General features: G+C 33.3%; 1 protein-coding gene across 1 annotated transcript in view; it reads left to right on the top strand.

The window, feature by feature from the left end:
• Window positions 1-16,283, top strand: part of ttn.1 (titin, tandem duplicate 1) — a 337,974-nt gene that overhangs the window by 163,190 nt on the left and 158,501 nt on the right. Inside the window, 12 exon segments of the mRNA XM_052029783.1 lie at window positions 302-382; window positions 2,097-2,180; window positions 2,856-2,936; window positions 3,647-3,730; window positions 4,977-5,060; window positions 6,356-6,439; window positions 8,284-8,364; window positions 11,894-11,977; window positions 12,912-13,028; window positions 13,469-13,546; window positions 14,148-14,222; window positions 15,605-15,673. Of these exon segments, the coding sequence (XP_051885743.1) occupies window positions 302-382; window positions 2,097-2,180; window positions 2,856-2,936; window positions 3,647-3,730; window positions 4,977-5,060; window positions 6,356-6,439; window positions 8,284-8,364; window positions 11,894-11,977; window positions 12,912-13,028; window positions 13,469-13,546; window positions 14,148-14,222; window positions 15,605-15,673 (1,002 nt within the window).

The raw sequence follows: 16,283 nt of genomic DNA, 5'->3' as shown, positions 1-16,283 counted from the left end.
TTCATTTAGATGAAGGTTTGATACTCAATATTTGGAAATATACAGAAGTTAATGTTGTGTATTTGCAAATGTTCATTTTATACAATTTTAATATCAATTATATTGGATTATTTGATTTGAAAAAAATGGAAAGCAAAGTTAAATTGCTTAATTTTGATATTGCAATTATTTTAGTATTATTGTAGTGTTTATTTGTTGTTACAAAAGAAAATGTCACTTTAAGTCAACATTAATCTGTTTATTTATTAAATCAACACATTGTGTGTTTCATATCATAATTTGCTGTTAAATTTCCTCAAAGTGCCAGAAGTCCATAAGAAAATAGTATCTGAAGAATTCAAATCTCTTACTGTGTCAAGAGAAGAGATTGTTCCAACCAAAGGTAAAAATGAAAACATTGAAGATTTTATATCAATTTGCTTTATTCTTCATTGGTCTCAAGTTCACACTACAACAGCCATTATCAAAGCTTACTTTTTATGTAAATGCAACTGTAAAACTCCAATAATATGCTATCCAATTGTTCAGAAATCCAAATGTTTAGCAACTAGCTCACTGAGTGCTGGCCCCTGAACTCCTTTTTAAACTCATTAGAGTCCTGTTTCCCATTCTCCCTTTAAATTCAATGGAGCACTGGTTCCCATGTTCCCTTTAAACTCAATGGAGCCATGTTTCTCGCACTTCCTTTAAACACACCTAGGATTCGTTTCATACCTTCCCTTTAATCTTATTGGTTTCACTGGAAAATATATTACTGTGTAACATCTAACAAAGTAATTTAAAAATATGTTGGTGTATTAATAGGAGTAATATCCAGTTGTCAAGAAATCTGCCAGACCAACATCACCAAAGTCCCCAGATTTTTCGGAATTTTACAGTACTTAGTTTTCTCAATATATGTGTTTTATAGTGTTCAGTTATATTTTGTTGCTACCTGATATATTGACTCAAATCACGCAGAAGTACATCTTGTTGTGTTCAGCATTGTTAGATTTTTACCACATCTTTCAGGTCAGAATGTTTTGTTGCATAAATTGCTGTCAGACTGGCCTAATGACACCTTGGATGGGGCACTTGCTCACTTAGAACTTCATAGTGAATAACAGGACCCACAATTTAAACCCTTAACCAATTTAACAAAGATATGAACTAAGTACTGAAAAGGGGAGAAATATGATTGAATTGTGAGAGGGCTAAAACAAATCTGAAAGTAAGAAAATATTTTAAAGTCTGAAATCTCTTAGAAGTATTTATTGTATGCTAGAATTTAATTCAACAATTAAATAATTTATTTTATGGGCTAGAGGTGTTAGCATTTTTTGACAAGTCTCACATAGTTGAATAAGTATTTAAAGCTCAGCAAGATCTTGAAAAAATTAAGGAGGCTGAAGGCAATCGACAAAACAAATTATGCACTCCAATATCTGTTTCTCTTCTGAACTTGCTGATTCGTTTGCCCAATAATAATGTTGTAAGATAAGATATCTTTATTAGCCACATGTACATCGAAACACACAGTGAAATGCATCTTTTTGCATAGTGTTCTGGGGCAGCCCACAAGTGTTGCCTACTTCCGGTGCCAACACAGCATGCCCACAGCTTCCTAACCCGTATGTCTTTGGAATATGGGAGGAAACTGGAGCACCCAGAGGAAACCCACGCAGACATGGGGAGAATGTACAAACTCCTTATTGACAGCGGCCTGAATTGCACCCGGGTCGCTGGCGCTGTAAAGCATTACACTAACCACTACACCACCATGGCCCCATTAAATTTCCTGGAAGATTTGAACCAACATGGATTGAATTTTTTGTATTATTCACAGTGACTGACTGGTTGCATGAATATGTTTCTTGTAATATATTGAATTAACATGAATTTGAGAACAACTTCAAATTTATACAGATATTTAATAGAAATGTAATTTAATTATGAAAGCAGACAGAAATATCATGATTTTTAAAACAATGTATTTGCAAATCATTTAGATTAGTCACTTGTGTATTGTATATTTTATGTTATCTGTGTTGTAATCAGCTTCCAAGCTGTCTAAATAATCCTGGCTAAATAGTAATGGTAAAAAATATCCTTTCAAGTTCTGGAGATGCCCAAGAAGCCGATTGTTGAAGAAGTGAAACAGATTTCCATTGCAAGAAAAGAAGAAATTCTTCTAATGCCAGGTATAAAAATGCAAAGGGTCTGACTGCTTAACAGGCAATATAGCAGTGACTGCATATTGTTGTTGTCCAAAGTTCTATTCGGACAAACTGGCACCTCAGCATCCAACTGAATAAAAGCATTTTATGGTAAAGTGAACAGATTGAAGAAATCAACAAAAAATATGTATCAGCATTCTGACATTGGTAAATCAATCAAATAGCTGAATCTTCTGTCCAATAATGCTTCTCAGCCATGAGCTCAGATGATTCTCATTCACTTCTTATGGCAGCAATCTGTACTGGATACGTTGATGATTTAGTGTCAAATTAGAGGCATTTTACACTTTATGCTCATAACCACCATGAAGATTATTGACTTAAGATCTTCTCAATTGTTTTCAGAAATGTCTTTAAATATTCTGTTCATCAGTACTGGATTTCATTCCTGATCCTCCAAATCAAAACAAAACTGTGTCTAAGCCATCATACTATTTGATCTCCATTTCTAAACGTGTGCTTTAATTTTGCATGCACTGAATATACGTCTTCAAGTGAAAAATTGTATTACTATAAAAGATGTTATTGTATTTTGTACTTGCATGTTGTTTTAACTTGTCTTTTGCAAGTTCACCATTACTTAATCTCTTCACATTTCTCCTCATGTATATATTTAATAATTAATAATTTTCATTAAAGAACCAGAACTCATTAAGGAGACAGTTCTTGAAGAAGTTAAAACAGCTACTGTTCCAAAGAAAGATATTACTCCAACTAAAGGTATAAACATCTTTCTTGTTAAATCGTTGAACTCTTGCATAAAGTTGTATGTTTTCTTCAGCATTCATCATTGTTATATTTCATTATCATTCAGTCGTTCTTTGTCTTCATCTCATGCTTTTCGTTTGCTAAGTCTGGCTTCTTAATATTTGTTAATGGCTGTTACAATGCAGTGTGTATTTTATGTTTAAAACCTGTGCAAGTTTATTGTTTATTAAGTGGTTATATAACTTGTGTAAATCAACTTTAGATTTAATTTTTGTTAATTAAAAATTAAACTTCAAATAGTTTAAATTATTTCAACTAATTTGTAGATATTTTGAGACTACTGATAGAGCAAATAAAAATAAGTAGGTATTTTAGTTTATTATTGCATGATAATTTAGATCACACCTTTGAGAAGTAACAAATAAACTGACAGTTTGGCTTTAATTATAAAGCTGGTAGGGAATTTGGATATTTCTTTTCTTATTTTGACAGATACAGTAACCCATTGTTACCAGGTGCAATGTAACTGGTTAATGATAGTGATACATAAATATCAGTAATTTTGATTACACAGTTGCTTTTTGATTGGAAGAGAAAATATCTTGTGTCAATTCCATCTGTCACAAATGTTTTTATGTGTTAAGATGTTTTAGTTCTGTATCTTCATTGTACGTTAAATGTTCTAAAATTATTTGTATCTTAAATAATGTTGTCCTTTAAAGTACTAGACATTCATAAGAAACCTGTTGTTGAAGAAGTGATGCCAGATGCTATTCCAAGGAAAGAAGAAGTGATTTCAACTAGAGGTAGAAATATATACAGGGAATTTCCTGTCTGCTTTATTCTTGTAGAACTTGCTTTTTGTGGTCATCCCTTAATGCTTAGATTTCCTTTAGTGCTCCTTCTTCTGTATGTAAAGTCTGTATTTTGTGTTTTTATGAGTATTATGTTTGATGTTATATATGTATTGGTGTTGAGTATCAACCACTTAGGGAAGAATTTCTGATGACTTGCAAGAAAATTTAAATAAATATTTATGATTGTACAGGGATTAATATTTCAACTAAATGCTTGTTCATTAGTATGGCCATGAATGGCTGATCAAAATATTTAATTTTTCAACTGTAACATTAATTTTATTTTGTAAGATTAAATAACAATGAAGCATTTTTTTTCTCTACATATAAGTTAAAGAAAAATATATAAACTAGCAGTTTAATGCAAAATATATTTTTAGTATACGCAGATATATATGGATGCAATTATACAGATGCAATTAATATTATCAATAGTACATGCTGAATCTCCTCAATAGAATCCATGTGTTTAATTCCCTTCCTGATTTAAAAATTATGCCATTAGTATTTCTTGTCATGTGTTTTATGTTGTCTATAGTTTTTAATAAGTTGACTGTTATGTTCATTTTATTGAGTTAAAATTTCATGATATCATTGAAGTGCTAAATGAGCCTCTGGTTGAAGAAGTGAAATCAATACCTCTTCTTTGGAAAGAAGCAGTCTTTCTAGCCAAATGTATAAAATAAGCACAGTATCTATTGTTCAGCATTAAATTATATCTGTGTAATTGTGTATGTGAGTATATGTGAGTTTTTGTCATTGTCTTCTTTGACACTAAAATGAATTTCTAACAGCAGAATTCAACAGCAGTTTGACCTCAAACATTTTGCATTGTGCTGCTGTCATCTCATTCTACCCAATCTTAGAATTTGTTTTAACCAATAATTCCATGGTGATGGATAAATGTAATTGGAAAGTAAATTTGAAAATATTTAAATTAATTTGTAAAGACAATTTAAAAATAAAATGATGTTGGCAAAACTCACAATTCATTGATAGGTTATTATTCATATTGTTGCCAATTATGTATTGATGCAACAAAACACTCCAACTGTCTAATAGTTTCATTACTCAGACAAGAGATGTTCATTCTAGTTCCTTGGTCTGTTATGTTGGCTTATCTGATTAAATTAATGTTGTCAATAATGCTAGACTTACTTATTATGAGTCAATAAAGCAATAATGTTCTTTGAAGTGCCAGAGGTTCCCAAGAAGGCACCTACTGAAAAAGTTAAACCAGAAGCAGTTCCAAGAAAAGAGGAAGCTCCTCCAGCTAAAGGTACAAATACAGTTGAAAATCTTATCGTAATTAATTCACAAGGCAGTATCTTCACATTCAGAATGAAAACAGTTTCTATGTTTCATGCTGAACCTTTAGATCCTATTGACAATGTGGAATTCATTGGAGCAGACCGTCGCAGTTCTGATAAGAATCACCTGCATTTAGACATTTAAATAGCAGTAAGTCTAGGACTTTCTCGCAGTTGCTGATTCAAGACTTACTGACAGGGAATTTCTTCTTAGATCCTGCACTAGTTTGTCCCAAGCACCCATTGTTTCAGTGGGGATCGTCTGGCTGTGGAATGGGAGGTGGTTACATTTTTAATTATTTAAGTTTAATTTTTTTCAATTTTGTATTTTAGGGGTGTTTAGTTTTATTTACTTTAATTATTAATTTTAACCTTATTGAATTTTTAAAGCTTCCAGATGTCAGAACCAATTAAAAACTTCTAAAATGCCCCTCTGAGGTTTCATAGCTGACAAAGCAGGTATTGGCCTTAGCTGTCTGTAAGAAACTTATTTGGGGGGACAGAGCTCTCTCACTGCACTTCCAGAGGTCCTACTGCCATTTAGTCCATGCCACTAGAGTCCAGATACTTCAAGCTAATAAGATTGGTACCCCCCCCTTCCCCCCACCCCCCCCCCCAACACCCCAACCTAGTAACTACAGTCATAGGGAGAACACAAGAGGAAATTCCAGATAGGAGGACCAGTACAGCTAGATCTTGTCCATCTTTTTATGTGTATCTATCAAAATCTTTGTTGAAAGTTTGCAACATAATTATCTGTATGCATTCCTTAAGTTATAATAGCTCTAACAAATAGAGCAACTGATTACTTTATTTGTTAATTTGGCTCAAGTCAATTGAAAAACAATCTTAGAGATTTCAATTTGTGCAGAGGACTTTGAAGAAGGTTTCCATGGTTTGTGATATCACGAGCAAATTTACAGTTAATGTAAAAATTGTGTGTCAATGTTTAAATTAAGTCAGAACCAAAACCAATTGCACATTTTGAATAATTATTACAAGGTGAGTTGGCTCATTGTATTAGAACAAAAATGCTTTATATTTATTAAGGTGATAGAATATATAAAAGAAATTGACCTTCCATTCTTTTGCAAAGATCATTTCATTTTTGGTATATTCATTTCTCAAGATAAAAAGCCATTTTGAGTTCATTAGTTAACTGCATTTTTTTAATGTTTTCTTCATCTCTTATTTATATGTCAACATTTTGTTGTTCACATTCTTTGAGCGAATCTTTTCTTAAAAGAACCTATATCATTTTAAGTACCAGAGATTCCCAAAGTGCCAGTAAAACCAGAAGAAAAACCAGCTATTGTTCCAAGGAAAGATGAAGTTGCACCAATCAAAGGTATAAAATTGCAAAGATACTCTAAATACACCATTGTAATCTTAATACCCTTCCTGGGAACACATTACTCTTATGTAGAACTCTGTTTCTGGTCCTTTTTATTTGAATGGAATTCATTGACTTACCAAGTTACCATTGAATCTGTTAAAGTGTACTGATATTTTCGTTGTTTTCTATTTGTGTGTTGTAGTTGTTATGTATGTAGATTTCATGAACTTTTTGATCATGTATACCAGCCAATAAACCTCATAGATCTCTGCCAGTGTTTATGCTTAACACAAACTTCCTCCCATCATCTCACCATATCAAGCTACTCCTGTATTCCTTCCTTCTCATCTACTGATCCAGCAACAGTGTATGGTCATCCAAATTAATCACCTCAAATTTTCTACAATAGCAAGTTCTACATTTAATCATTCACTAGTGAAGGATTATTAATATGCTTTAGTAATGACTTTTTTCTTATTTGTAGCTAGCACTTGACTCTTCCACAACTGCTTTCTTATGTCTATTGAATCCCCACATAATTTTAAAAACCTTAATCAAGTCATTTCGTAATCTTTCCTGGAAGAAAAGAACTCTAGCCTGTCCATTCTTTGCCTCCTCTCAAAGCCTTTTATGGTGTTTTAACAGTTTTTAAATATACTTAATAATCAGAGACATTTTAAACCTATTCTGGTTAATTTAAATAGTTATTCGACATTTCAAAAAGAAATAAAATGGATTAACAATATTAATAACTGGGAAGTAATTAGAAACAAAAGATGTAAAAAGATGACTCATCCTTTCCCAATGTATTCTGCAGAGCTGGGAATTTCCTATTCAAATCTAGGGACTCCAATTCCCTTTGCAGGTTTTGAAATTCAAAAAACTGCAGTGCCGATGAAAGATCACCAACCTGAAATGTTAACTCTTTCTCCCTCCTTATATGCTGCTTGACTTGCTGAATATTTCCAAAATTTTCTGTTTTCTTTCCCATTGGTGGTTTATCTGGCATGATCAGAGAGAGATATTCCCTGATGTAAAGATGAATTCGAGTGGATGGCAGATGTCCAGGCATCTGTCACTCAGCAAATTCCAGGTCCACTTGATTGAGCCCATTATTTTCAAGATTTTTTTTCAGTTGTGATTCAATGACTACGCCTTTCAGTAAATTAATTTTAATCAATTGTATTAATCATCATATTTGAAGGAGCATGCTGTTATTATTGAAGTCAAACATTTTATTGGCATACACAGTGAAAAATTTTCAAGTTACACTGTCAGATTTCTACTCTAATTGATCAGGTAGATGTTTTTCATTGTCAGTCACACAGCAAATTAATGTTTGTATCTGTGTGGTCCAGATGGCATAATATCATTTTGAGTCTTCTTGTGATGTACTGTATGTTTTGTGTAATGTTAATTTATTACTTAAATATCTTTCATGAAGTGTATTTTCTTAAATTGACTTTATCTTAAAACGCAATGTTTATTCAAGTGCTGGAGATTTCCAAGCCTGAAATACAGAAAGATGTTGAGAAAGTTGCTGTTTCAAGAAAAAGGGAAGTCATCTCAAGAAAAGGTATAAATGAGAAACGCATGCAGTCTTAGCTTTACTTTATAACTACTCTGCTATACTGATATGAAATTTACTGGATAAAGCACTCACGCAGAAAGATCAACTGTCACTGTTTTAGCGATATATCGGCATAATATCTTTGGATATAATCTATGTATTCTTTATCATCTTGTGTTAGATCTGTCTGTCCTGTGTGTTTTATGTTGTACTTTCTTTTTAAAAATACTTTAAGATTATGGATGCTGGCTTTGATAAATTTCATTCTTAATCATGTTCTTTCAAGTCTTGGAGATTCCAAAGAAGCAATTTGATACTGAAGCTGAGCCAGACACTATGCTAAGAAAAGAGATCATCATGGTAACAGGTATAAAATACTTCAGGAAAAATCATTCTTCCATTTTAATGACTTCTTTTTGTGGTATTTTGTGTCTTATTAGTACCTTTTCGCTTCTGAAATGTTCATTTGATGTGTTTCTGTAGCATTATCAAATGTGCTGTACCTCTGTGTCATAAAAGAAGAATTTAACTCAAAAATAATTAGTGATTAATTTATTGAAATTACATATTTTAATTGCCAAATTATATAGTACAAGACAAATTATAATTGGAGAGAGTATTATAGAAGATGTAATAGCCATTAGATCATAAGAAATAGAAGTGACAGAAGCAGGATCAGTCAGAAGTCCCCATGAGCTTGCTCTTCCATTGAGATCATAACTGAATCGGTACCTAATCCCCTTTTCCACTTGATTCTCTCCAATTCACTTAGTGCCCAAAAATCTGTCTAAGCCTTGAATGTACCAACAACTGAACATCCATAACTTTATATTCCTCTATGTGAAGAATTTTTTTCCACGCTTCAGTTGTAAATGGCCAATCACTTATCCCATGTTCTCACTCATCCCTGGTTCTAGACTATGCTCCGCAGTTCTAGATAAGATGATACAAAATATATTGATTGTAGAGTGTAGGAGAATGGGAGCATCCAGTAAGGAATGTTTGCAAAAATAAAAACAAAAATTGATTTGCAAGAGTGTGCATTTATGTTGCTCCTTCCACTTCCTCAGGACATCCAGAAGAATTTCATAGCAAGTGACATAGTATTGAAGTGCAGTCATTTTTAATGAAGGAAAATGTGCCTGCCAATTTGCACATTTGCAATCATTCCACACGTTATTTATGAGAGTTTGGCATTGACTTCCTACAGGTAACAAAAAATGCAGATACCACTAAAGCTGCTGGCAGTGACACTAAGGCTGCAATGACGTTCAGTATTCATTAGTTAACACCCCTACCCCCCCCATACCCTATGGATATAACAACTGTTAACAACTGCCCTTTACACCCTCAGTCCTGATGCAGGGTCTCGACTCGAAATGTCGACTATCCCTTTGTCTTCACAGATGCTGCATGACCTGCTGAGTTCCTCCAGTTTTTTGCTATGAAAGTTTCAGCTTGTACATTTTAGCTTGTCAACACATCCAGTCCACATTCAGACCCCAGATCCAACCACATAGCCAGTCTACACTCCAGCCGCTGGCCCAGGGTACAAACCTACCCAGTTTCCTGACCCCTCCAGTGTTCCTTACCCTTATCCTGACCCCAACTCTAGCTCTCGCTGGAGAATTCACCCACACTCTGGCTGCAAACCAACTTTTGATATTTCATTACATAAGGTGCAATTGATCTCATGGCAAATAGGTCTCACTGGACACTACTTGAGAAAGTTCTGGAAGGATGTGCTACTTTTCGCAATACTCCCAGTAATACATGGCCAACTTTCTGAGTACAGACTTATTTGAATTGTAAATCAATGTATACTGAGGACTTACCATACCACATCGATGAGTATAGTGAAAGGAACAAAGAGTAGAATTAGGGTAAAACAAAAACTGCAAATACTGGAACTCTGGAAATAAACTCTCAGCAGGTAAAGTTAGCATCTGTGGAAAAGGAAACACCATTAATATTTCATATCAAAGACCCTTCATCAGAACTTTTCCAGTACTCATGAAGTGTCTTTGACCTGGGATATTAGTATTGTTTCCGTAAATGCTACCTGACCTACTAAGTGTTTCCAGCATTTTCTAAGTCTTTTTGTGTGTTGTATGCTGAGATAAATATTGGTTATAACACTGGAAAAAATATATTGCTGTTTTTCAATTAGTGGCATAATAATTTGAACCCCATCCGACAGAATGGTCTAAGTATGGTTATAGTATTACTTTTATTGTTAGCTGATATTTTGTTTGAAGTAATGTATTGTGCTAGTTCTATTTGTCTTGTTTGTTTCATGTTATTCTGAGTTTCTAAATGTTTTAATTGTTTCTTAAATGAATGTCATCCTAAAACAATATAACATCCTTTAAAATGCCAGAAATTCCTAAGAAGCCAATGGGAGAAGAATTAAAACCAAGAAAAGAAGAGACCATGACAATAAAAGGTACGAGATGAAAGGAGGGCATCCATACAAACTTTAATGAAGAAAGTGTGAACAATTTATATTTCTCATGATGAAATTCACTCACCATAACTAGAAACTTGCTTCTTATCCTTACGTGTCATTTGTTTTTGTTTTGTGTATTTTGCTGTTCTGTGACATTGTGATGTTACTATTATATATCTGGATGCACTTTTCAATGCTTTGTGGGGTATATCAGAATCAGGATTAGGTTTATTATCACTGATACATGTCGTAAAATTTGTTGTTTTGTAGCAACAGAGCAGTGCAAATCATAAAAATTACTAAAAGCTACAAAAATAGATAGATAGACAGATAATTAGGTAGTTTTCATGGGTTCATGGACCGTTCAGGCATTGGATGGCTGAGGGGAAGAAGCTGTACCTAAAACATTGAGTGTGGGTCTTCAGGCTCCTGTACCTCCTCCCCCATGCTAGTAACGCGAAGAGAGCAGGTTAAGTTAATTATTTTTCATTGAAATGGACAATGGATTGACCAGTTGAAGTTTTATTGGCTAAATATATTTAATTGAAATTAAATATTATGACATCGATATTTTAATAAATCCCAATTTTTTTAGGCCACAACCTGCTGGAACAGACCCAGCAATAGGAATTGTTGCTAACATTTCTACATACTAGCATTCATTTGACCCAGATTCAGAAGGTTGATCTTGCTGGTTTTTGGCACCCTTGAGGTGGGCAGCAATATCCAAATGATAATGTAGTTTTGCTAGCATACTACAGAGATTCCTCCTTGAAATACCCCAACAAATTTTGACAGAAGACAAACCTGGAGACAGAGCTTTGACTTCTGTCAAAAAAAATTAACTTACCTTCTCATTGCCTCCTAATCTGTGGACCCAGGAACCCCATTGAAATCAAGGAGATCTTGGATCCTGTACCAGATTATACTGACACAGGATAGGAGAGGCAACTCCCCAGTGTAGTGCTGTGGAATCCCAGCATCTGAAATTTCTATGATCACAACTCCATGTAGAGCTCAATAACCGAGCAGAGTAACAAATTTGCATTCCTGCCACCCACCAAATTTGTCAATAAGTCCTGGGATCTATAAGGTGTAAGTGGACAGTTAAAATGTGTTCCCACTAGGGAGCCCCAATTGTTTTATGCTCAGTTTTATGCTAAGCATTTTAAATTCCTTGATGGATTTTGAGCTAATTTATCAGCAAATTGGTGGTATTCTCCCAATGTTATATATTTTAAGTTTGCCCATAGCAAATGTTTTCACAGGGCACAATCCCCACATAAGAACTTGCCTGCTTGGTCCATAGATGTTTGGGTTATGCGTCTTTCTAAAATAAAATGTTAGTTGATGTTGCTATGTCATTTATGTGCTTTGATTCTGCTTATTTTTAATGGTTTCGAAACTACTTATGAATTGTATCTTTAAACAACCATATTCTTCAAAGTGAATGAAGTTTATATGAAGACTGTTATTGAAGAATTCCAACAAGATGTTGTTCAAAAAAGTGAGGTGGCTGCTCCAGTTAAAGGTACAACAGATGCTTGAGATTTCTTAGCGACTTTCATGCAATATGATGAAAATAATTCCTGCTTTTCATAATCATCTTTCTAAGTCTATCCCAAAAAGTCTGCAATTTTCATTAATAATTATCTTCAATGTGCATGTACATGTCAATGAATGGATTTTATATTTGTTTGTATTGTATGTGCAGTCATAGCAATGATGCTAATCTGGAGGAAGTGTTTTACTTGTCTTACCTGCTGTCAGTTAAACTTAGTTAACAGAGGTTAATACAAAATAATGTTATTCTGTAAGTTTATAATTTAACACAATGAATTAAGTTTTTTATTTTTTTTAATTATTGTGGCTAAGGTATTCTACAACAAAAAAAAACTTATGGCTATTTGCTGTTCAAATTCCAAAAAAATATTTATATAAAATAATCAATATTTATGTCCTTCCATAAGAGAATTGCAACTATGTCCATTTTGTCTGCTGTGTATGTTTCATGTTATCTTAATTGATACAGAAATCTGAGTATTGTGTACATAATAAATCTAAAATAAACAATGATATTCTTCAAAGTTCTGGAGATGCCACAGAAACCAATTGCTGAACAAGTCCAACCAGTTAAAATTTCAAGAGAAAAGACCACTCTGATAACAGGTATATAACAAATTTCTGTACAAATATTTCTCAGTCCTTTCTCTTTCTGCCATGCAAGCTATTTCTACTTTATATGGTCACTTCCATGATCCTTTCCAGAATTAGTTTTAGTACTTCCTTTCCAGTGAAGATATATCAAATACACTTCTCTCAGAAATATTTCACCAATTCTGAAGTATGGCATTCTTGCTAGTGATTACCCAGATACTGATTTTCTGCCTTTGTTTTGCAGTTACATTTTATATTAGCTTTGTATATATTATATGTGTTGTATCTGTCTGGATTTGCTTAACTAGCTTCATCGTTAATCTTACATGAATCTCATTTTAAATCAATAATGTTCTTTAACGTGCCAGATGTTCCAAAGGAACCAGTTGCTGAAGAAGCAAGGAAAGAAGTTGCGCTGACTAAAGGTACAAAACGACATTGGAAACATCACATATAAACCCATAAGTTATGCATTATGGCGTCCTGTTCTTTCCTTCAATGTTTAAAAAAAACTACTTCTTTTCACAAATCATAATCAGATTTTACTTAGTGCTTCTTGTTCCATTCATTCTTTTATGATTACTCATCCAATATACTATTGTGATGCAGTGTGATAGCTAACGAAGCTGATGTTTTAAATTTGTACGTACTGCTCATGCTTCTGTGTGCAAAACCTAATGCCTGGTGGAATCATTTCTATTTAAATTCAGTACTTATATTATTGCAATATAAAATACTATATTATATTAGTTTTAGCCTGTCAGATATCTTAGTTTAGATATCCCATCATTTTGAAATTCTTGTAATAAACTCATTCTAAGATAAGCTTACCCTAAGATGTTGATAATATTCTTTAAAATGACAGAGCTTCTAAAAGAGCCTGTTATTGAAGGGGAGAAGCAAGTTGCTGTTCCAGAAAAAGTGAAAGTTCCTCCAAAAAAAGGTATAAGCAAAAAAGAAGGATTTGAGTTAAATGCTGATGTTGTCTAACAATGTTCTGTTCCTGTCCATGTAGAATTGTCAACCTTTTGGATCATCTTTTTGCACAATTAAACAACTTAAATCTTTGTTTTGGTTGTCATAGTTGCTATTATTGTGTAGTTTCCATTTGTGTTGTGATATACTGTACCTTTGTGTTACCTACATTATAACTGTCAGTGTCATATTTTGTTCTGTGGAGAACATACTCAATAATCTGTGGCTTGATCTTCAAAATGCAAATATTAGTAACTGTATATGTCTGTTATAGAAATTACAGGAATATCTTATATTACCAGTGAATGAATTTTGTTTTTATTTAACTGAAGAAATAGTGCAGGATATTTTCAAATTATTTTTAACAAGGCAAAAAGCAGGATAGTGTCTCAGCAACTAATTTTTTTAGGTAAGCTATTAATACTTTATGTACTATTGTTTCCATATCCTTCCATTATATCTAGCTAATTTTTTTGCCTTATTATGGACAGAACTCAAACGTAAAATTAAAAAAGTTAAACTTGTACATTACTAAACCCATTACTAAATTAAACTACTGTTCTTTAAAGTGCCAGAGGTTGCTAAGAAGAAAGTCGATGAACTAAAACCAGCTGCTGTTCCCAAAGAAGATGTTCAACCAACAGGTACAAAAATACTTAAGTTTTATACAGCTTTAAGTGTGCATATTTAAAGATTGTATCTATATTTCTCCCAAATTTGTCAACTTTTTTTTTTGATATGATTTGTATCATAGTGTATCTGTTTGGATGGATTATTGATAAAGTTCTAGCAAAACAGCAGTTGGAAGTAAGTTTCAATACATAATATCAATTAAATGAGTACTGGATTTTGTACTCATGGATTTGAAATCACCCCAGAAATGATATTCTTATCCATGATCCTTACTATGACTATTGGGTATTGAAAAATATGACCAAATTCTTTGACATAAACTGGCTTTCAGTTTACTTCTCCTGAGAATGATTTACTATAACTGAATGCTAGCAAATTTAATTGTTGTTTATTATTATTTTGATCGTTTATACCAGCTGTAAAATTGGCATTGAAAGTCAAATAGTTTCTAAGAGGGCACCGTATCAGTTTTACTAAAATGGAAAATATTAGAAATACTTATTTGCAGAGAGAGAAAGAAAGTTGATAGTTCAAATCAATGACATTCCATTACATCCAGTCAAATTTGACGATCTATCCCACTGGGGGAAAATTAAGCTCCATAGTGCTCATTGAAAAAAGCTTGAATTTTGTGTCAGAAGTGTAATGTACACAAGGTGTCGTTGCAAGTTTAAAATAGTATGCTAGAAACAAGCAGAGCAGTCATATTATCACATTAGTCTTTGCTGCAACACTGCCATTTCGAATTTCATGCCTCAGACAAGAATAGGTGAAAGGGGAGCATGGTGCCACTCCTATTTTCCTGAGGTGGTTCTTCAGCTATCCTGCTGATCTTTTGAAGAAAGTTGTGACTGCGGCATTGTGGAAGCCCTTTTGAATGGAGGTATTTGAGTTCTTGGAGACATTCTAATTTTCTTCTACAGAGGCCAGATCTTTTGTCAGACCTTTTGTCAGCCATCAGATGCTGCATCACGAAAGTCTGGCATTATTCGAGGCGAGATACAGAGTTAATGTTTCAGGCTGATGAACTTGCATCAGACAGGTTATAGTTCTGTTCATTGGTCCTCATGAAAGGTCATCAGTTTCAAAGGTTAACTGTTTCTTTCTTCACAGATGCTTCCTGGTCTGCTAAGTATTCCCATCTTTTATTGTTTTCAGACCAGTTTAACCTGTTGTCTGCAAAGTAATGAATGAGCACAGATTAATTATGTACCTTGTTCTACATACCTGTTCTTGGTAGTTAGCCATTTTCTTCTCCAATATGTTTACCGGAGAAGAGTAAACATAAGGTATCAAATTTATCTATCATATGTTTGCGCTATTTTATCTTGTCATATTGGTATTGTTTTTTATGACAGTTTAATTAATCTTAAAATTATAATATTTCTTGAAGTGCCAGAAGTTCCTAAGAAGCCAGCTCCTGAACCATTGAAACCAAAAGAAGAGGTTACTCCAGAAAAAGGTCTGTATCTTTTTATTGATTTAAGTGCTTAAAATATTTATGTGAGAAAGTACCTTGTTACTATTTAATTATTAATTCTATTCTGTTTACATTTGGGTTTTGACATATTTATGTATTATTATTGTTACTATAAATTCTGTTGCACAATCAAGGATCAGACAAATCTTTAGGTTGACCTTGAATATGGTAGGGAAAGAAATGTCCTCGATATTCCATTGACTGATTATCGATTTTGCAGACAATGGACAACTTATGAAATTGCTTCAATTGGTCATTGTTATCAATTACCAGGGGCCTGTATTTATGACTTATTTATGACTTCAATAATAGTAAACATAAAATGTGGTTCTATATCAGTATAAAGCATAAATAGTACTGTTTTGAGAATTCATAATTGTATCAAAATGGTTTGCAGAGCCAATTTTGGTTCTTTAAACCCTCGTGTTAGGAGTTTGTCACCTCAAATTAAAAGAAGCAATTTCTTCTCATTTCTTTTTAAAATGGAAACTTAAAGCCAGGTACCATGCCAGGTTATGAGTCAGATTTCAATTTGAAGCTGGAGCAAGAACAGTATTGCTTGTACGTATCACAGTGACTGTGGTTCTTACCT

The sequence above is a fragment of the Pristis pectinata genome, chromosome 1 (assembly GCF_009764475.1).
Source record: "Pristis pectinata isolate sPriPec2 chromosome 1, sPriPec2.1.pri, whole genome shotgun sequence".
Taxonomy (NCBI): domain Eukaryota; kingdom Metazoa; phylum Chordata; class Chondrichthyes; order Rhinopristiformes; family Pristidae; genus Pristis; species Pristis pectinata.
Note: the sequence above shows the minus strand (reverse complement) of the source record. Positions and strands in the feature narration are given on the sequence as shown.